The 22,607-nt window shown below is 38.4% G+C and overlaps 2 protein-coding genes and 2 long non-coding RNA genes across 9 annotated transcripts in view; all 4 read left to right on the top strand.

Moving 5' to 3' along the window:
• Positions 1 to 22,607, top strand: part of LOC149385052 (RING/FYVE/PHD zinc finger superfamily protein) — a 39,706-nt gene continuing 17,099 nt past the window's right edge. The window contains exons 1-10 of one of the 6 annotated variants that reach the window (XM_089627525.1): positions 1 to 75; positions 181 to 266; positions 502 to 726; positions 799 to 1,820; positions 3,897 to 3,954; positions 4,064 to 4,185; positions 4,433 to 4,523; positions 4,618 to 4,665; positions 4,783 to 4,876; positions 4,991 to 5,292. In XM_089627525.1, the coding sequence (XP_089483651.1) occupies positions 799 to 1,820; positions 3,897 to 3,954; positions 4,064 to 4,185; positions 4,433 to 4,523; positions 4,618 to 4,665; positions 4,783 to 4,839 (1,398 nt within the window). In that variant the 5' untranslated portion in view covers positions 1 to 75; positions 181 to 266; positions 502 to 726 and the 3' untranslated portion in view covers positions 4,840 to 4,876; positions 4,991 to 5,292. Of the gene's footprint in view, positions 76 to 171; positions 267 to 501; positions 727 to 798; positions 1,821 to 3,896; positions 3,955 to 4,063; positions 4,186 to 4,432; positions 4,524 to 4,617; positions 4,666 to 4,782; positions 4,877 to 4,990; positions 5,293 to 22,607 lie in introns of those variants that run through there. The other 5 variants (XM_089627528.1, XM_089627527.1, XM_089627526.1 and 2 more) reach the window with 5 other exon arrangements.
• Positions 8,643 to 10,112, top strand: LOC149385055 (uncharacterized). The gene is made up of 3 exons (XR_016301449.1): positions 8,643 to 8,880; positions 9,627 to 9,739; positions 10,095 to 10,112. It is a non-coding gene; the product is annotated as an uncharacterized LOC149385055 (long non-coding RNA).
• LOC149385054 (uncharacterized) lies at positions 13,669 to 16,248 on the top strand. The gene is made up of 4 exons (XM_089626227.1): positions 13,669 to 14,149; positions 14,299 to 14,815; positions 14,868 to 15,747; positions 16,231 to 16,248. The coding sequence occupies exons 1-4, from the start codon at positions 13,669 to 13,671 to the stop codon at positions 16,246 to 16,248; spliced, it is 1,896 nt and encodes a 631-aa protein (XP_089482353.1).
• Positions 16,443 to 17,931, top strand: LOC149385053 (uncharacterized). Its single transcript, XR_016301472.1, has 3 exons — positions 16,443 to 16,699; positions 17,446 to 17,558; positions 17,914 to 17,931. It is a non-coding gene; the product is annotated as an uncharacterized LOC149385053 (long non-coding RNA).

Below are 22,607 nucleotides of genomic sequence, written 5' to 3'. Positions count from 1 at the left end.
TAAACAAAGAAGAGGTTTAAGCTAGGGAATGATAGAGGAATAAAGAGGAGAACATACCTACAATATTGTTTTGCGGTGAGTTTCGCTTCTTCCTCTTATATGGTTTTAGTGACGCAATTGTCTTTTACTTTTGAATAATTAAATTACTGATTCGATGAATTCGACATGGAGGGTTTGCAGAGCTCCACAACCACCGGCGAGTCTCTTGCGTCGCCGCGCTGTCTCTGCCATTAGGGTTTCTTGTGCGGAACTTCTTACTACTTCAGGTGAATATTTCTTATTACGCCTTCTGGCTTTCTCTGAGCTTCGATTTAGCAACTGGAGCCAAAAGAAATAAAAATTATATTCGTTTGAATCATGAATAACTTAATCATATGGAAGTCAGATCACATTCTTCGATGTGATTACCATACATTGAGTTGAATCTATATATCCACTAGGGACTTCCGTGACAGTATGTTCGGTTCTATGTTTTGACGGTAAAACAAATTCTCTGTATAGGCAGGTTCATCATAGTGGCTATTATCTAATAACCGACCTGGTTATAGATTTCATCGGAAAAGAAGGATTTGTTGCATCCATAGAAGGACATTAGTAGCTGCATTTATTTTAGCAACTGGACATCAAGGTTTTAAATTTATTCCTATCTCTACAGAAAGTGAGATATCAGTAGATTTATCGCATCTGCCAAGCTTTACGAAAGTTGAAGGTAGATTATCAATTCAGGTAATTTTAGAGCAATAGAACTCAATTACTTCAAGGTTTTGTTTATGATTAAGTGTTGATGAAACTTGACAGATGTGTCCTAGAGGAAACGATAAGTTACGGGGTGGCTGCATAAAAATTGTATTGAAAGGGGAGGATAAAAAAAGTATTGATCTTTCATATCCTCAAAATTCTGCAAAAAGATCTTCCCGACAATCAACCATTAAATCAATGTCGAGAAGCTCTCTTGGGAATTTCGTTTACAAACGTAGGAAGCTACATGCTAACTCCAACTCCGGCGCTCCAATTAAAGGAATCGACAAATCACCAAGAAACAGTGACTCTTCTTCTTCAGTTACCTATAATACTTTCATGGTTGCGCCTAACGCGCCAAAGGAAAAACATTTAGCTCTTCCAATTGAGCCTGAAATCATGGCCGTCAAAGAACGACCACTCTTTTCTACTCCCAAGGGATCAATAGGTTCTAAGGGACTAGTTGATGGAACACCCGTAGTTAACACATTAAGAAATTTTAAGGTAGATAATGCGAGTGATAGTTGCTCATCATCAAAGTCGTATATAGATCAAGTTATAGAATTGGATGAAGTTAGCGGTTGCTCGTCTTCTAATGTCGCAACTATGAAGAATATGGAAGATTTATCAGAAAAGGAAATTTGCATTGGTATTCTTAGAAGGCATGGAATGCTCTCTAGTGATTGCATCACAAAGAGTTTTGAGCCTGATGAGAATACCATTTCCAATTGTAACACTTGTTTCCGGGCTTGCAAGATTTGTAGTCTCACGGAAATTACTAGCAAACTACTAATTTGCGATAATTGTGAAGCAGCTTTTCATTTAAACTGTAACAAGCCCCGAATAAAGATAGTACCAGCCGGTGAATGGTTTTGTCAAACTTGTGTGAGAAAAGGGTGTAAAGTGGCAAGGAAATTTTCAACTGTAAAAAGTGAACTAAGTGGAAATAAGTGTTTTTCACCGAAAGGTAAAACAAACGCCATAGGGCTGATGTTGAGAAAGAATGAGCCTTATACAACCAATGTTCGGATTGGTAAAGCATTTCAAGCAGAAGTTCCCGACTGGCACGGTGCAATAGAAAAGTAAGTCAAATTTTTTCTTTTGTATTATAATATTGCTTAGTTTTGCAACTGTGTGCTTAATTTGGGCTATTTTCTTAATTATTAGATAGTTATGCTTTAATTTTAACGTAGGATGTCTAAATATGCCATATGGCTATCTTTCCCTTTTTTTAAAACTAGGGCTAGTTCCTAGGTCCCTTGTATGTCCCCACAGAGTTTGGGGGACTGAAATACTAGCAATTACTAGGTGGGTACGTTGATAGACTTGAACCCATGACCTTTTGGAAATGTACCAACGGTTTGATCGGTAGACCACAACTGTTAGGTAAACACACACACACACACACACTATATATATATATATATATATATATATATATATATATATATATATATATATATATATGCATACACAAGGTTTTAAAAAACGTAAAAAAATGTACGTACTGAGGCGTGGAAGCCATAAAACGCCTCAATAACGTACGTTTCAGGTTCGGAAATTGAGGCGTATGCCTTGCTGGACCGAGATGTCGTTTTAAGGCGTGGTGGTGTTGAAAGCGTGGTACACTAAAAATGTTTTGTGGGGATTAATGGGTGTTTTTTTAATGTTAAAATTATGTTTAAATGGGCCCATCTACTCGATTAATATATTTTGCTATATAAATTATATTTGTATTGTTTTTAACGTCTCATACGTACTGAGGCATAACGCCTCAGACACAGAGAGCTCACGACTCAATACATAATATATATATATATATATATACACACACACACACACACACATATAAGCGATAAAATAGCGAATGCCAAGACATTAAATACTAAAAACCTACAAGATGTTAAGAACACTTGTTTTAGATTGTAAATAGAAAAGTGTTGGTAAGGTTTTACAAAAAAACCAGGTCAATACATTATCAACACCGATAAGGGTAGTCTCTATAAATTAAAGCCAATGGCCAAGAGCAAGAGAGTTGTGTCATAGTTTAGTTTCAGACAATGAAAATTTTCTACTATGAAGCTATCATTTTCATCGAATAAACTCTTGTTTCTTGATCCCCACGTACCCCTTAGCGAAGGCTGCAATTTAGTTAGGCAAGCGAGGCGTAAGCCTTACTTTTTTTATTTTTTTTTTTTTTTTTTATGAGAGGTGTAAAGCCTCATTAGCGTATTTTCAGCGCCTCGTGCGTACGCCTCACACTCTTTTTAAAACCTTGCTTAATGATGACTCCTAGAGAGCTTGAGATCCAACTTCCTTGCAAAGTAGTGTGAAGCAAGCTATGTAGACAATCTTGTTTAGAAAAATCCTATTGAGCTGTTCCGGACCTTCCATCCTAAATTTTCGTAGTACATCTATCGCATTGATTTGATTGATTTCCATGAACTTTAATAAGAGCTATTTGTAGAGCCCCTCGAGTCCTATCTTTTGTCATTGCATAAATACAACCCAAGTGCTTTTCTTCCGCAAACCTTCCTTTTAGAGAGGGGAACCTCCATAAGCATTTAGCCACGATTCTGGAGTTACCAACCAGTGGGTCGCCCTTTGGTTTGCAACAGACCAACCAAGCTACATACCTACCTCGACCACCATCGATCCTTCCCCGAAATAGCCTTCTCTTCTAAACCACCACATTTTGTTTTTAAATGAAGATGAGAAAAGAGCATATTCATCATCTCAGTCTTGTCACGTATGGTAGTCTTGTTCCTGGAAATTGAGGTACATAAAATCCTTTATTTAGCCTAGGCTTCTAGAGTTTTGCACACGGTCTCCCATGTAATTGTTTTGTGAATCTCCTAATGGTAATGCCCAGCTTTGAAAATATATCTTTTCTCTGATATTTTAATGTGATATCCCAAATTACTCCATCCCGAACTAACAATTTTTAGATGGATACAAATGTTAATTATAAACTAAACTTATTATTGCCAGCTAGTTCTATTTGATGGCTTGTCATCGTATACCTTTTACTGGTTTTATCACCTGAATTTTTATAATGTAATCATGCATATCGCACGTCAAATTTTATGCTCTCAACCTCTCAGTATGATTTATTTTACTGCTAACCTGAATTTGTCTGCCATTTTTTTTTATTGCAGTAATGGTGGCATTGCAGAGCCTACAAAACTAGATCCTTCGGAATATCTTACTTTTCATGTAAGATATTAAACACGCTATTCGTTTTTCATCAGTGATTTTTACCTATGCTATTTTCATCTTCAGTCCTTTTGTGACTATTGACACCTGACTGCTCTCTTTTTCGCAGGAGTCCAACCCATGCAAAACTTCCGAATCGGGCACTCTGAATAATTGGATTCAATGCCAAGCGATTCTAGATACTTCGGAAAATGATCTCCAGAATGAGACTATTTGTGGAAAGTGGCGTAGGTAAGCAAACCTAATACTTTGTTCAAGGAGAGGATTGTGTAATGAATGAAATATTAGACAAAGCTAATCACAGTAGCCCTTTGTTTGGTTTTGTCATGGACTGATCCAATGCCCTTCCATAACTTGTTGGATTTGTAATGGTATTCTAGTGTTTTTTTTTTTTTTTTTTTACAACTCTAAAAGACAATCAACATCCTCTCAAGATTCTATTAAGATGCATGACATGGTCTGATTTTTTCATTCACAGGGCTCCTCTCTTTGAAGTCCAAACTGATGAGTGGGAGTGTTTCAGTTCAGTCTGGTGGGAGCCACGGTTAGCTGATTGTGCTGTGCCACAGGTGACTTACCTTATTCTGCAAACAACTTTGATGCTACTGGAAAGAAGGCCTTTCATATTTTTCTTATGTTTCCTTTACGATAACCTACTCTCAGGAAATCTCCACAAAAGAAGTTCACAGACAACTGAAGTGTGTCGAAAAGGTTAGGATATCACACATCTTGCCCTAGAAACGACTATTAACTGTTTGATATGAATTCACACCAAGTGATATCACACATCTCTGGCATTTTAACCGAAAATGGCCGTACTATGTACAGCTGCGGCTCCAACTATGTGCGGAATGGAAAGATCAACATGATCAAAAGAAACCATGATTTAGGAAATCTTCGGTACATATCTTCCGTGAATATGGTAAGAATTGATTTTTGAGTTTTCAATTTTTTTTTATTATTATAATTGCGTCAACTTCGTAAGACATGTTTTAGGCTTTTAACGAGTGTTCTAAATCTAAACAAAAACAAATAGGATCCTGATTTAGGAGATTAGATACAACCGAAAGAGAAGAAAAACAGGGATGTGCTATAATTGAAGTGAAGTGAGCTAGCTAAAGAACCATGATTGCGAGATCATCATTATTGGCGGCAATACACCAACGATGTGTGATTTCTTTATACCAGTTTAATTGGAAAATTATATGGACTAAGCCACTTGAAACGTGAAAATTGTAATCTAACCAACGTTTCAGCTAAGTTTCAAACATAGCCACAATTGATGACGTGATTTTTATTAGTCATTTAACAATTTACATGTTTATCTTTTGTTTAAAAGTCGGCTGAATATCTCGCCTATTTATTTTGGTTTATTTATTACACGCATAAATAAAAATTAACGAAAAATTTATTGGCGATTCACAAGTTACTTATTTTAATCAATATTTAATTTGTTTCTAATATTATATTCATTAATGATTTTCTTTTTAAATATTTAAATTTGAATTCAAACGTGTACTAAGTTTTGATGATGTTGTTAACTTTCTTATTAGTAGATTTCAAACGTTGACTACTATTTTATTTTCACTCATTTAAACCACACAAGGGTATATTCGATATTTCGTAGTCGTAAATTTCAGTAAATAACTAGATTACAAAATTTACCAAACGTGGATTAGATCTTAAATACCACGTTTCAAAAAGGCTACAAGGAAAAATCTTCATTTCATTTTAAATTATCTTTTCCCAATTTAATTTTGCGTTTTCTTCAATTGAAGATGCTTTTTTTATTTCTAACTCGGGGGATGAAACCAACCAGAAATGTTAAAATCCATTGAATCTAATTACATTATAGTACATTATGTTACAATTTAGTTTTGATTTTGACTTTTTATTCTGAATTATAACTAGTACGTAATATCGTACTAGAAAATAAACCCTTACCATAATTTTAAGAAATTTGGATACAACAATTCATTCTTAATGTATATTGAATTTGCTAATCACAATTTTAATAAATTAAATAATGTTTTTCTTTGGGAGTTTTCCAGGAGTAAAAAAAATGCAAATGACTTTTTTTGACTTTTTTTTAAAAGGTCACAAATAGGACTTCTGACACTTTTTTCATTTATGTAATTACCATTATATCCTTATGTATTTACTTTTTGTAAATATCAATGTCTCATGGACCCCACTCTCACCTATCCCCTCTCTCTCTATTATTTGTCCTTATATGTTATAATAAAGTACAATAAATAATTAATTAAATAGACTCATTTTTTTATCACGAAATTTTGAGAATTCTGAGAATTCGTGGCGTATTTATCACGAAAAATGGGAATTCGTGACCTTTATGTCACGAAAAAATTAGAATTTCGTGACAATTTGATGGAATTTAATGATAAAACTCTTGTTTATTTCATTAAATATGGTGTAAAGGATCAATGGTTATTATAAATATAAAAATGAAAATTTGAAAATAATAAAGTACGCACATAAATAATTAATAAAATAGATACATTTTTTTATTTTTATAAAATTAGTTTTTAATAAATAATTAATAAAATGGACACATTTTTTATTTTTTAAAATAATTTTGTGTTAATTTTCATGAAAATAATAAAGTACACACATAAATAATTAATAAAATAGACACATTTTTTATTTTTATGAAATTAATTCGATTTAATTTCCATGAAAATAATAAAGTGCACAAAATGGGATACTTTGATGGGATACTTTAATTTCCACGAAACAAAGCTCTTTAAGTCTCGAAACAGTACGTTTTCGTAACATACCAGTCACGAAATGAGATACTTTGATGGAATTTAATGGCAAATCTCTCTTTTATTTTATTAAATACGTTTTAGGTGACCAATATTTGTTATAAATATAAAAATAAAAAATTTGAAAAAATACATAGTTAGTCAAGCTCTACTTACCTAGAAGATATTGAGGAACTAATGTGTCTTGTATTGTGAAGTGTTGTTGACATACATTTATTTGTCCAATTTCATCATTTCAAATTAATGGGACAAAGTGTCAAGTAGTCTAAAACAAATGAACATAGGTAAAAGAGATTTACTGTCATGTCGTCTGGCATGTCGTTTTCCCCTCCAACTTCTCCTTAATGTGGGGATTTATTGATAACACATGTATTAGCGTTGTTAGTCCTCCAAATCAACTCATTTAACAGTCTAGAAGCAAGTATATGAGGAACAAACGAGATCAAAAGAGCAAAAGAGAGCATGTTTCACGTAATTGACTGAGAATTCGTTACGTCTTTGTCACGAAAAAAAGGAAATTCGTGACTTTTATGTCACGAAAATTAGGAATTTCGTGACTTCTACGTCACAAAATATTGGGATTTCGTGACTTATTTGTCACGAAAAATAAGGATTTCGTGACTTATCTGTCACGAAACAAAGCTCTTTAAGTCACGAAACAGTACGTCTTCGTGACATACCATTCTCGAAATGTGATACTTTGATGGAATTTAATGACAAAGCTCTCTTTTATTTTATTAAATACGTCTTAGATGGCCAATATTTGTTATAAATATAAAAATAAAAAATTTGAAAAAGTACATAGTTAGTCAAGCTCTACTTACCTAGAAGATATTGAGGAACTAATGTGTCTTGTATTGTGAAGTGTTGTTGACATACATTTATTTGTCCCATGTTATCATTTCAAATTAATGGGACAAAGTGTCAAGTAGTCTAAAACAAATGAACATAGGTAAATGAGATTTACTGTCATGTAGTCTGGCATGTCGTTTTCCCCTCCAACTTTACCTTAACGTGGGGATTTATTGATAACACATGTATTAGCGTTGTTAGTCCTCCAAATCAACTCATTTAACAGTCTAGAAGATATTGAGGAACTAATGTGTCTTGTATTGTGAAATGTTGTTGACATACATTTATTTGTCCCATTTCATTATTTCGTGACTTATCTGTCATGAAACAAAACTCTTCAAGTCACGAAACAGTACGTTTTCATGATATTTCAGTCACGAAATTTGATACTTTTTATGGAATTTAAAGTGAAATCTCTCTTTTATTTCATTAAACACGTCTCCGGGGACCGCATCTGTAATGTATAAACTTTTGTAAACGCTCGACTTGTGAATTTGAATAAAATGGACGAGTTTTTATTCAAATTCTTGTTGCATGTGAGACGTCCTTAAATTTTAAATATCTTGGAAAATAATAATGTTTAAGGTCGATGAAATTTCGGAATGAGAATATTCGAGTAATTCAATATTATTATTCGAAAGATACCCGGAGATTTAAAAATCTCGAGAGTAAAAATAAATTCCGAGATCCCTTAAATATATTCAAGATAACGGGAAATAATAACAATTTTCTCGGTTATTTTTCGAGATTATTTTTAATTAATTAAGGACAGGATTGTGAGATTTTATTTTAAAAGGACTTATGTGCAACGTTTGAAGGACGAATTTGAAAGATAAAGGGGGGTTGTTTTGGGAGAGACGTGTCAAAATGTGGGTGGGCCACTTGTGCACGTGTGGCGCGAGGAGAGGTTGCCACGTGGATTTCTTATTCCACTCATCCCTCCCTTGCACGGCCACCTCACCATTCTCTCTATTTCCTTCTTTCTTCTTTTCTTTTCTTCTTCTCTTCTCTTCACCTGCGCGCAAGAAGCTCCATCTACAGACAAGAAAAAAAAAAAAAAAAAACTCGGCCACTTCTCTAAGCTCCTTCGAGCCTCATCATCACCGCCATCCTCTCTCACACTTCTTCTTCCTTTCTCTTCTTCGCGCGTCACCCAACGCCGAGCCACCGCGCGCATCTCGACCGAGCGGAGCAACCCTGCTGCGAGCTCGCCGTGACCACCGCCCGAGAAAGAGACGCCGGGAAAAAGAGATAACACGTCGAGGAGTCCGAATTCACGAGAATCTCGGTAAGAAAATCAAACCCGAAAAAGATTTTGAGATTAAGGGTTCTTGGGTTCATTTGGGGGGTTTTGATTTTCTTGAGTAATCTGAGAATTGTTGATGATTATAACTCGAATTTGAGGACTGTTTTCGGATTTCCTGGTTTTGCTTGAAATTGGCCGAAAATTTGGTTCTAGGGTTCATGGAAATTATTGTTGGGATTTTGTGATTTCTGGAGGTTGTTTGATGATATTGAGACGTTTATGAACTTGTTTAAAGCTTGGGTTTTGATCACAATGGCTGTTGGAATTTTTACTTGATTTTTGGACGAATTTTCTTTGAGTTTGTTAACCTGGCCGTGTGAGTCTTTAATATGTGTTTTCAGATTTGTTGTTGGTTTGTTGAGGCTGTGATGATAAGTTTGAGACTCTGGAAGTTTGGATTGAGTGGTTATTTTGGCTGAGTATATCGTTGGCCGTGTGGTTAGTTTGGTTTGAAAGTTTGATGGTTGTTGTTTGGTTTGGTTCTGTGTTTTGCCGTAAGCTATACTGGGACATGTGAGGTGTTGAGACTGTCGTGTGATGATATTGTTGAGCCTCCGTTTGAGTTTTTATGATCTTTTTCGTGTTAGGATGTTTTCGGTTAGTTGGTTTCGAGTTGAGTTCGCTTGAATTGGTTTTGGGTTCGGGTTTTGAATCATGATATTGGGATTTGGATTTTGAAACTGATAAGAGTTTGGAATTTAAGATGTTAACTCGTCGTTGGGTTCCAGGTTTGAATTACAGATCTTGACGGACGGACGGGAACCAGACGAGTCAAGAGCGACAAGATCAGTTTCTGAAGATATCAAGTGAAAGAGTTATCGAAATAAAGCTCGATTAACTCGTGAGTTTTAAATCGCTTATAGCGTTTAAATACTCTTAGATATGTACCTTCAGTATTTAAATAAATAATTTATTTAATAATGCTTATGAATTTAATTTAATTATTCGTTTGGAATTCTCGGTTATTTTAATTTCGGATTATTTGATTTATTTAAGACTCATGATTACTCGTTGAACTTTATTTCGTATCATTCTCGATACGAGAATACGTGAGTCTTGAATAAACTTCCGAAAAACCAGGGAATAATAAATTAAATTCTCGAATTCCGAACCAACTCTAATCCCGACAACGAACCCTATCCTCTTTAAGTAAACTCGAATCCAATAACTAACGGATGTTCAACTCCGGATGCTAGTTCTTCCGACGTTTCGACAAGTGCCAAGTGTCTCGAGGAACGTGAGAAGCAGGACATCTTCGGGAATCGTCGAGCTTTCTGTCAAACATTTCCGGGTAAGTGAGGAGACATAAGTCAACTACTTACCAAGGGTATAACCCTGTTTGTTTGTGCATTTGCTTGCTAGTAAACAAGAGTAGGTAAAAGCCTAAAATGAATAAACTCGAAAGCTAAGGCTTCGGCCACTCTTGCTTGAAAACTTAGTTCGGGTACGCCCGTTAGGTTCAAACGCTAACTTGAACCATCCATGTTTGCTTTGTGTATAGTTAGACTCTCTTCTAACTCTAGGAAGTAGGTTGGAATCGAGAGGACGGAAGAGCGATAGACTCTCGAATTCAATCGGGAGTAGAGAGTTCGAAAGTCACATTTCGAGCTTTCAACCTAAAACACTTAACGAGCTTCAAAGGGAAATAATAATTTCTTTCGGGGTTTATCCCGTTACGCTCTTCCGTATATAAGTTTAACGTGTACGCTGCTAGCCGCAGAGTACCCAAACTTTAATTAAACTCGTGTCGGTGGTACCCACAAGTCAACGACTTGTGTTTGTGGCAGACCTAGGTGGTCTGTATGGCGATGAGTACTCAAAACTGGGGAGAACCCAACGGTAACGGGCAGTCGCCACGAGCGAACCCGATGGTAAAGGGCAGTCGCCTCGAGCGAACCCAACGATAATGGGCAGTCGCCACGAGCGAACCCGATGGTAATGGGCAGTCGCCTAGAGTGAACCCATTCAACAATGAGCAGTCGCCTCGAGTGAACTCATTGTCGTGCCAAGGAGGCACACATGCGCCGACGTCAGATGAAGATGGTACCACTAGTGGATCCCAGACAATCTTAAAACACCCAAGCCGCCGTAAGACTGCTGCTCGAGGTCTGAGGCTGGCTTATTGTCGTTATGGAGATCGTAGCAGAAGAGGATGTACGATCTTGCAGAACGACAAGTGAATAGATAGAGTGTGATATCACGCGTCAGTCATGCTCTAATGTTATGTTCTAGTTATATCTAGCAATCTTTCTGCATTCTTGTGTATTTGTTTGCACGTCACATGGCATTAGTCGTTTTACTTTATAGATAGACTCCCACTTACTGAGTCATTCGACTCATAGTTTTATGTCCCTTGGTAATGTAGATAAGGGAAAAGCTCGTAAGCGGGAAACGAGATTGAAGACCGAGATCGAGCGCGTATTGCCTTGACCTATGGGCTATGGGGTTTCTTAATCGGGGGTTAGTATCTTATGATAAAACGTTCCGGAACATATTTGTATAGGAGTCGCTATAAGACTCTAAGTTACAAAAGCGAAAAATTTCCCCGAATTTTCGCAAACTATTTTATTATATAATCTTATGAGATATTATGTTTAAATTATGTGAGTTATGTACAGATTTGAGTTGATCAGTCGCGGTTCGTGGGCGAGCTGTCGCTCGCGGGTCGTGACAGATTTTGTGGTATCAGAGCCCCAGGTTTAGCCGTTTCTGTAGACTTGGGATACGTGTTCTCGGTATAGGTCGCGAGTATGCCATGTGATAGTGTTGTGCTTAAAGTCGACCTGTCTAGAGATAGGTTCGACATGATGCAGGATGAGTTGCTAGGAGTTAGATCCCTCCTCCCCGATGAGATTCGTCTATACCGCGATGCGATCACGTGAATTCCTTCGACCGCAAGTACGTTCTGTGTCGTGAGAGGCACCATCACTTAGGGGCCGGTGGATCGGTCTGACTTGTGAATGGATGAGTGTCATCTCGACGTTTCACTGCTCCAGTATGAATATCGTGATGACCCCTCCTTATTGGCCAACGTTGAGTCGATGGACTCGTTTCACCGCTGACGGTATTATCAGCCGAGATTGTGAGATGTTCCAGAAGGTGACACAATACACGTTGGGGGCAGGAGAGAGGGACGAGTGGGAGGAGCAACTTACGAATTCTACCGGCTCGGGATGGAATCGGTTGTCCGATATGGAAATCGATTGTCCAGAAGATTGCGGACCGGTGTCCGATGTGCTCAAGGATAGACTCCAACGAGGTATCAAGTATTGGGAGCTGTGTGTAGAGCTCCAATATCTAACGCTGGGATCTGATTGTCCCTCGTTCGCTGTCTTGCGAATGCAGACTGAGTTCCTCGTCGTGACGCGATGTGGTATATGAGTACCTTACCCCCGATGATTGCTTTTCCGGTGGTTGTTCCGCATGATGACGAGAAGGTTGACTGTGACGAGGGAGATTTCGAGGAGGATCCCGCTGAGCCTTCGGACGACCCAGCTGCGTAGATGTTTGCTTGTCAACCACAAGAGTGATTGCTTTGTGTGTGTAACGAGAGAACTAGCATTTGTGTTTAAATCTCGTTTGACTAGGCCTTGATGGGCTAGTCCATGTTGGTTACGCATTCTCGTTATGGTTGATTGTGATATTCAACCATGCCCATCCTCTTATATGTGAAAATAAGAAGTGGGGTCTAGACAAGATACGTCCAATGCCGAGAATGTTTCAGTTGCGGATCTCTCAGAGATTAGACGCATCCTGAAAAATTTGAGTTGACGCTGCTCGATAAGACGAGCATAAGGAGCGTCATAATTATCAAGCTTTGCTCAACGGATAGAGCAGCATAGCCGCACGATTGCGGATGTCTTGATGAAATTGAACGCACTACCCCAGCCAAACCCTGAACCTCCAGCTCAGGAAGAACGACGCGAGAAGCCACCACGAGTGCATGTGGATTCTCCTGAGGAGCTCAACTTCCAGATCCCTGACGTCGTTCCTCCTGTGAGCGAGCCGGTGTACGAGAGGTTTCGTGAGTAAAAGCCTCCGACGTTTGGAGGCAGTGTTGATCCAGATGCAGTGAGAATTGGATCAAGATGATGCAGCAAATCCTCAACTTTATGCAGCTATCTGATACAGAGAGAGTGGCTTGCGCCGTAATCAGCTGGAAGATGAGGCTAGGCGCTGATGGGAGGTGGTGGCGGCGTCTGAGGATGTCCACTTGATGACGTGGATCCATTTCCTCAACCTGTTCCATGGGAAGTACCCGAGTGAAGCTAACCTGTCGAACAAGGTACGTGAGTTTATGAGCCTACGACAAGGTTCAATGTCAGTATCAGAATATACGACAAAGTTCGACACGTTAGCAGGGTTCGCTCCATTCCTAGTCCCTACTGATCAGGCTAGGAGGATGAAGTACATGCATGGGCTCAACGTGGATATCGTGAGCCAAGTGGATATCGGCGATGATTGACCTCGCTCTTTCGCCAACGTTGTGCAAAGAGCTTTGCGGATTGCCGGTTGGCGCGAAGGTGATCAGACTCTTGCACCGGAACGAAGTGTTGCAACACCTTCTGAAGCTGCTGGCCCAAAGCGGAGTGAATCAAGGAAAAGATTCAGGAGCCACGCATTCATTCATCGCATCTAGGAAGTCTGATCAGTTAAGGTGAACATCAGAAAGAATCCTCGTACCTGTTTGTTATGGTTACGCCTTCTGGGGAAAAGTACCAGTCGTTATACTGGTATAGAGATGTACCCATCCGAGTTCATGATCGGATAATGAAAGCAGACTTGATAGAATTGAAAATGGTGGACTATGACGTAATCCTCGGAGTGGATTGGTTAAGTACCCACCATGCAATCATAGATTGCGGAAAGAAATCAGTTATGTTCCAGAACCCCGGACTTGGACCGCTGCAGTTCCAAAGTTCCTCTCGGAAATCGAGTATTTCGATCGTATCGACGCTGAAGGCCGTGAAGATGATGCATCAGGGACGCGCTGGTTACCTTGCAAGCGTGATAGACGTCACGAAGACGGTCAAGCCGCAACCGCAGGAGATTCCAGTTGCTAGAGATTTCCTTGATATTTTCCCAGAAGATCTTCCAGACCTACTTCCTGATTGGGAAGTGGAGTTCAATATAGAGCTCATTCCAGGCACAACTCCGATATCGAAAGCTCCATATCGTATGGCTCCAGCAGAATTGAAGGAACTCAAGACGCAGCTACAAAAGTTGCTTGACAAAGGGTTCATACGACCAAGTCATTAGCCTTGGGGAGCGCCTGTCTTGTTCGTTAAGAAGGCAGATAATTCCTTACGGCTCTGTATTGACTACCGTGGATTGGACCAAGTAACGATCAAGAAGAAGTACCCGTTGTTGCGGATCGACGATCTCTTGATCAACTGTCAGGAGCGACAGTGTTCTCGAAGATTGACTTGCGTTTGGGATACCGTCAGCTGAAGGTTCGAGATGAAGACATCCCGAAAGCTGCTTTTCGTACTCGATATGGTCATTACGAGTTCTTAGCTATGTCGTTTGGATTGACTAACGCGTCGGCAGCATTCATGAACCTGATGAACCGAGTATTTGAGGAGTTTCTGGATAAGTTCATGATCGTGTTCATCGACGACATTTTAATCTACTCGAAAACTAACGAAGAGCATGAGCAGCATCTAAAGCTAGCGCTAGGCAGACTGCGGGGAAAACAACTGTACGCAAAGTTCTCGAAGTGTGAATTTTGGCTGGAACGTGTAGTATTCCTCGGTCATGTTGTCAGTAGCGCTGATATCATGGTAGATCCTACCAAAGTGGAAGCCGTGAGGCAGTGGAGTCAGCCAAAGACGGTCACGGAAATAAGGAGTTTCTTCGGTCTTGTTGGCTATTATAGGAAGTTTGTGGAAGCAGATAACGATGGATTTCGTGTCAGGTTTGCCAAAAACCACAGCTGGTCACGACTCAGTCTGGGTCATTGTCGACAGATTGACCAAATCAGCTCATTTCTTGTCCATCAAAACCACTCACGCCGTGGATAAGCTCGCTGAACTCTACATAAAAGAGATTGTACGTCTTCATGGGGTTCCTAGCTCGATTGTTTCTGACCGTGATGCTCGCTTCACATCCAAGTTGTGGAAGAGATTACAAGAAAACCTGGGAACTCGCCTGAAGTTTAATACTGCTTTCCACCCACAAACTGATGGTCAAAGCGAACGAACGATCCAAGTGTTGGAGAAAATGCTCCGAGCTTGTGTTCTAGACCTCCAGGGCTCGTGGAGTCGTTACCTTCCGCTAGTTGAGTTTTCGTACAACAACAGCTATCAGGCGACAATTGGTATGGCGCCGTATGAAGCTTTGTATGGGCGAAATTGTCGCTCTCCAGTTCATTGGAATGAAGCTGGTGAGAGCACGTTCATTGGACCTGAGATGCTTGAGCAGACCACGGAAGCGGTTAAGAAGATCCAAGTGAGGACGTCCCAAAGTCGTCCGAAAAACTACGCTGACAGGCGTAGGAGACCATTAGAATTCGAAACAGGAGAGAAAGTCTTTCTGAAAGTTTCCCCGATGCGTGGTGTCATGAGATTCGGAAAGAAAGGGAAGCTCAGCCCGAGTTATGTTGGACCTTTCGAGATTCTGGAACGAGTAGGCAAGGCATCGTATCGCCTAGCTCTACTACCGTCTATGTCCAACCTCCATGATGTATTTTACGTGTCCATGCTACGGAAGTACGTGTATGACCCTTCGCATATCCTACAAGAGCAAGAGGTTGAGATCCGTGCTGAAATCAGATATGAAGAATCAGCCGTCGCAATCCTAGATCGCAAGGAGAAAGTCTTAAGGAATAAGACCATGCCTCTAGTCAAGGTACTTTGGAAGAATCACTCTACGGAAGAAGCTACTTGGGAGCTTGAGAGCGAAATGCAAAAGAAATACCCTGCCTTGTTCTAAGTTTCGAGGACGAAACTCTTCTAAGGGGGTAGGGATTGTAATGTATAAACTTTTGTAAATGCTCGACTTGTGAATTTGAATAAAATGGACGAGTTTTTATTCAAATTCTTGTTGCATGTGAGACGTCCTTAAATTTTAAATATCTTGGAAAATAATAATGTTTAAGGTCGATGAAATTTCGGAATGAGAATATTCGAGTAATTCAATATTATTATTCGAAAGATACCCGGAGATTTAAAAATCTCGAGAGTAAAAATAAATTCCGAGATCCCTTAAATATATTCAAGATAACGGGAAATGATAACAATTTTCTCGGTTATTTTTCGAGATTATTTTTAATTAATTAAGGACAGGATTGTGAGATTTTATTTTAAAAGGACTTATGTGCAACGTTTGAAGGACGAATTTGAAAGATAAAGGGGGGTTGTTTTGGGAGAGACGTGTCAAAATGTGGGTGGGCCACTTGTGCACGTGTGGCGCGAGGAGAGGTTGCCACGTGGATTTCTTATTCCACTCATCCCTCCCTTGCACGGCCACCTCACCATTCTCTCTATTTCCTTCTTTCTTCTTTTCTTTTCTTCTTCTCTTCTCTTCACCTGCGCGCAAGAAGCTCCATCTACAGACAAGAAAAAAAAAAAAAAAAACTCGGCCACTTCTCTAAGCTCCTTCGAGCCTCATCATCACCGCCATCCTCTCTCACACTTCTTCTTCCTTTCTCTTCTTCGCGCGTCACCCAACGCCGAGCCACCGCGCGCATCTCGACCGAGCGGAGCAACCCTGCTGCGAGCTCGCCGTGACCACCGCCCGAGAAAGAGACGCCGGGAAAAAGAGATAACACGTCGAGGAGTCCGAATTCACGAGAATCTCGGTAAGAAAATCAAACCCGAAAAAGATTTTGAGATTAAGGGTTCTTGGGTTCATTTGGGGGGTTTTGATTTTCTTGAGTAATCTGAGAATTGTTGATGATTATAACTCGAATTTGAGGACTGTTTTCGGATTTCCTGGTTTTGCTTGAAATTGGCCGAAAATTTGGTTCTAGGGTTCATGGAAATTATTGTTGGGATTTTGTGATTTCTGGAGGTTGTTTGATGATATTGAGACGTTTATGAACCTGTTTAAAGCTTGGGTTTTGATCACAATGGCTGTTGGAATTTTTACTTGATTTTTGGACGAATTTTCTTTGAGTTTGTTAACCTGGCCGTGTGAGTCTTTAATATGTGTTTTCAGATTTGTTGTTGGTTTGTTGAGGCTGTGATGATAAGTTTGAGACTCTGGAAGTTTGGATTGAGTGGTTATTTTGGCTGAGTATATCGTTGGCCGTGTGGTTAGTTTGGTTTGAAAGTTTGATGGTTGTTGTTTGGTTTGGTTCTGTGTTTTGCCGTAAGCTATACTGGGACATGTGAGGTGTTGAGACTGTCGTGTGATGATATTGTTGAGCCTCCGTTTGAGTTTTTATGATCTTTTTCGTGTTAGGATGTTTTCGGTTAGTTGGTTTCGAGTTGAGTTCGCTTGAATTGGTTTTGGGTTCGGGTTTTGAATCATGATATTGGGATTTGGATTTTGAAACTGATAAGAGTTTGGAATTTAAGATGTTAACTCGTCGTTGGGTTCCAGGTTTGAATTACAGATCTTGACGGACGGACGGGAACCAGACGAGTCAAGAGCGACAAGATCAGTTTCTGAAGATATCAAGTGAAAGAGTTATCGAAATAAAGCTCGATTAACTCGTGAGTTTTAAATCGCTTATAGCGTTTAAATACTCTTAGATATGTACCTTCAGTATTTAAATAAATAATTTATTTAATAATGCTTATGAATTTAATTTAATTATTCGTTTGGAATTCTCGGTTATTTTAATTTCGGATTATTTGATTTATTTAAGACTCATGATTACTCGTTGAACTTTATTTCGTATCATTCTCGATACGAGAATACGTGAGTCTTGAATAAACTTCCGAAAAACCAGGGAATAATAAATTAAATTCTCGAATTCCGAACCAACTCTAATCCCGACAACGAACCCTATCCTCTTTAAGTAAACTCGAATCCAATAACTAACGGATGTTCAACTCCGGATGCTAGTTCTTCCGACGTTTCGACAAGTGCCAAGTGTCTCGAGGAACGTGAGAAGCAGGACATCTTCGGGAATCGTCGAGCTTTCTGTCAAACATTTCCGGGTAAGTGAGGAGACATAAGTCAACTACTTACCAAGGGTATAACCCTGTTTGTTTGTGCATTTGCTTGCTAGTAAACAAGAGTAGGTAAAAGCCTAAAATGAATAAACTCGAAAGCTAAGGCTTCGGCCACTCTTGCTTGAAAACTTAGTTCGGGTACGCCCGTTAGGTTCAAATGCTAACTTGAACCATCCATGTTTGCTTTGTGTATAGTTAGACTCTCTTCTAACTCTAGGAAGTAGGTTGGAATCGAGAGGACGGAAGAGCGATAGACTCTCGAATTCAATCGGGAGTAGAGAGTTCGAAAGTCACATTTCGAGCTTTCAACCTAAAACACTTAACGAGCTTCAAAGGGAAATAATAATTTCTTTCGGGGTTTATCCCGTTACGCTCTTCCGTATATAAGTTTAACGTGTACGCTGCTAGCCGCAGAGTACCCAAACTTTAATTAAACTCGTGTCGGTGGTACCCACAAGTCAACGACTTGTGTTTGTGGCAGACCTAGGTGGTCTGTATGGCGATGAGTACTCAAAACTGGGGAGAACCCAACGGTAACGGGCAGTCGCCACGAGCGAACCCGATGGTAAAGGGCAGTCGCCTCGAGCGAACCCAACGATAATGGGCAGTCGCCACGAGCGAACCCGATGGTAATGGGCAGTCGCCTAGAGTGAACCCATTCAACAATGAGCAGTCGCCTCGAGTGAACTCATTGTCGTGCCAAGGAGGCACACATGCGCCGACGTCAGATGAAGATGGTACCACTAGTGGATCCCAGACAATCTTAAAACACCCAAGCCGCCGTAAGACTGCTGCTCGAGGTCTGAGGCTGGCTTATTGTCGTTATGGAGATCGTAGCAGAAGAGGATGTACGATCTTGCAGAACGACAAGTGAATAGATAGAGTGTGATATCACGCGTCAGTCATGCTCTAATGTTATGTTCTAGTTATATCTAGCAATCTTTCTGCATTCTTGTGTATTTGTTTGCACGTCACATGGCATTAGTCGTTTTACTTTATAGATAGACTCCCACTTACTGAGTCATTCGACTCATAGTTTTATGTCCCTTGGTAATGTAGATAAGGGAAAAGCTCGTAAGCGGGAAACGAGATTGAAGACCGAGATCGAGCGCGTATTGCCTTGACCTATGGGCTATGGGGTTTCTTAATCGGGGGTTAGTATCTTATGATAAAACGTTCCGGAACATATTTGTATAGGAGTCGCTATAAGACTCTAAGTTACAAAAGCGAAAAATTTCCCCGAATTTTCGCAAACTATTCTATTATATAATCTTATGAGATATTATGTTTAAATTATGTGAGTTATGTACATATTTGAGTTGATCAGTCGCGGTTCGTGGGCGAGCTGTCGCTCGCGGGTCGTGACAGCATCCGATTATCAGATTGTGTAATTAAATCCCTGCCTAAAACAATTACAAAAATAATAATAATAATTTGAGCCATTATAAACATGTAATCAATCTGCAAGCATAGAAAAATAGCTTTTAGCGGCATTGCAACAACTACCAGAGAGAATATACAGCAAATTGAGTAGATAAATTTCAAATTATTTACCTGCATATAATATGCATGCTCGCAAACATCGATACCAAGCAATGGAACTAAAGTTGCTCCTTTCGTGACCAGTGGGTCCTATTATGAACCATGAAAGAATAAAATTAATATAATAATTTTATAATGTGAGAAAGATTAGTTCTCTTGCACATGTTTGGAAACTTCAAACAAGAGTGGGAACATCCAAAAATATGAAAACAGCTCCGGAAATATATAAAATAAAATAAAAAATGATAACATCAAATCGCGATAAACCCCGAGGTATTACCTGGTTCGCAGTTGTTTAAACCACGAGTTTCTTCAACTCTTTGTCTCGCAGCAAGCCACTTCCAAGACAAAGTACATCAAACATTCCCAACAAAAACAAAAAACATTGAACACGAAAATGTCTTCTCAGGTTCGTGTGATGAGGCTGCCTCCAACTTGGTCGCGGCACACCCCTCTGACCAGCTCGCCGGCGCGTTATTGGGTTCCTCGGGCTCGGATCTACTCTTTGAGGATTATTTATCAACTCACCTCTATTCAAATAAATCAAATAAACCGGTCATGCTCTGCAAGACTTGAGTGGAAATAAACTCAGTGGAAACAAAAATGGTGGAGAGAGAGAGAGAAAGTGAGACAGTAAGAATGAATAAAAGGAAAGAAAAAAAAATATGAAATAAAACATAGGGAACTGTAATTAAAAAGTAAAAGTAAGGGTAAAATTGTAATTGCATAAATAAAAAAAAATGGCTAAGGTCCTATTTGTGACTTTTTTGAAAAAAAGTCCAAAAAAGTCAAAACCCTTTTTTTTACTCCTATTTAGGGCAACTTTCTCTCGTCATTTTTAAAAATTTGGCCCACCATTATACTGGGCCTCAACTAAGTTTGGTACCAATGTGAATGTTTAAAAGGAAATAGCATCCACTAGTAGCAATTTTGATAATTTGGACAAAAATAGTAGCTTAACTGTTTTTTAACATTTTTACTAGTAACTATAGACTTATATATCTACAATTGTTGTTAATTGTAGACTTGTGAATCTATAGTTGCTACTATTTTGTAATCTATAGTAAAAGTGTCTCAAAACATAGTTGTTACTATTTTTGTCAAAATTATCAAAATTACTATTAGTTGAGATCATTTCCCATATTTCAACGATACGATTATTGAATGTCGGTGAAGACTTATTTTCGATACATGATATATTTTAGGGGAAATGTTGGCAATAATACTCAATGTTTGGTCAAAATATTACTTATATACTAAAAAAAATTATTTGGCAAAAATACAACATGTTACGTTATAATGAGTACGTTACTACTCGGACCGTTAAGTTCAAACAGAAATTTTAACGGCAAAATATTTATGTGTAACTAAATTTGAAACTTTGAGTATTTTTGCCCAGGAAAAAAAATGAGTATATAAGTAGTGTTTTGTCTAAACATTGAGTATTTTTGTCACTATTTCCCCTATATTTTATATTAATCATAATTAATTAAAAATTGACTACATACAGATGTATATAAAAAAGACATTTATATAAGGAGATTATTCATAAACTATGAATTCCTCAATACTTTATGACCAAAAGCAAAGTTAGATATCATTCTTCATTTGGTATGTGAAGTTAAAAAAACTTGGAAAAATTGAAAATCTGAAGAAATATATATTAACATTTGTCTTTTCATTGACATGAATGTCAATAAATCTTCAAACGATTTTGAAGAATGCTTTGAAGATTTATTGACATCATTGCCACTAAATTTAATACACGTCAATAAATCTTTAACGGACAATTTTTTTTAAGATTTATTGACATCCATTAAATTTATTAATACGATATCAATAAATTTTCAAAAAAAAATTCCAGAATCGTTTGAAGATTTATTGACATTGATGTCAATAAAATAAACAAAATCTCAATAAATCTTCAAACGAATTTCCAGAGTTTTAAAACCATTTTTTTTAGATTTACCAAATTATTATGTATATACGAGACTTTGAGGGAGTGTAATCGTTAAATACGTAAATATGGACATAAATCGCTTTATCCCTCTCTTCGCCTCCACGTCAATTCTTCTTCTTCTCTGTTATGATTTCTTCTTTTTCTTCTTCTTCTCTACCCAAAATGACAATGAAACACCAAAATTCAAACCAAACTCAACCCATGAAGTTAAAGCAATGACCAATAAACCTAAATAATTTTCGTTTGGTTTGCTTGAATATTTTTTTTCCAGATTATTGACGATCATTTAAATAAACTAGATAGACGAAATATAAAAGAAAAAAGATATTTCATTGAGAGTAGTTTTGTACCAATAAATATAAAAAAGTCATAATTTTGGATTAATTTTGACATATTGTATTTTGGTGCAAAAGTATTGAGTAAGTCATAGCTTATGTTGGGCTAGCATATCAATTGTATTTTGAGCTTAAGAACTTGTAGCTTCCATTGGTTTTAGACTACAAGCGGTCTAATATTATTGGTTGTTGAACCCAAATAGTTGGTCTAGTTGTAAGGTCTTGGGACTTTTCACTCCCGTGTCGACATAATAATTGGGTCACTAGGGTAATCTCTTAATGTTCACTAAAGCTAGTCAGTCCATGGATAGTCAAGCTAGCTTGTTGGACGGGAGAGATACGGAAGGATGAGCTTCCGCACGTGAAGTCTACCTCGCGGAACTACCGTCTGCCATGTGTCTATCATGCGGAAATAACCCTTCCAACACATGGCGAAAGTGGCAGAGTGTGTGTCGGAAGGGTGGCAGGTTTTGTGTACTGTTGGGGAAAAATATTGAGACTGTGCGTGTGTGTGTACTGTGTAACGTATAGTTTAGATGTTTAAGAGTTGATTTTTTTATTTTTTTAATTCCTTATTGGAAGTTAATGGAAATATGGATTTCCGTTAAGCTTAACGGAACTTCCATTTCCAATAAGCAATGGAAGGCACCAAAATGTCTAATGGAAATGCTATTTCCAATAAGCAATGGAAGGTGGCTTATTGAAAATGGAATTTCCATTACCTTTCAATAGCCATAGTAGTATAAA

Source organism: Urtica dioica, chromosome 9, assembly GCF_054948205.1.
Source record: "Urtica dioica subsp. dioica isolate 48M chromosome 9, U.dioica_male_clone48M_v1_H2, whole genome shotgun sequence".
NCBI lineage: Eukaryota > Viridiplantae > Streptophyta > Magnoliopsida > Rosales > Urticaceae > Urtica > Urtica dioica.
Note: the sequence above shows the minus strand (reverse complement) of the source record. Positions and strands in the feature narration are given on the sequence as shown.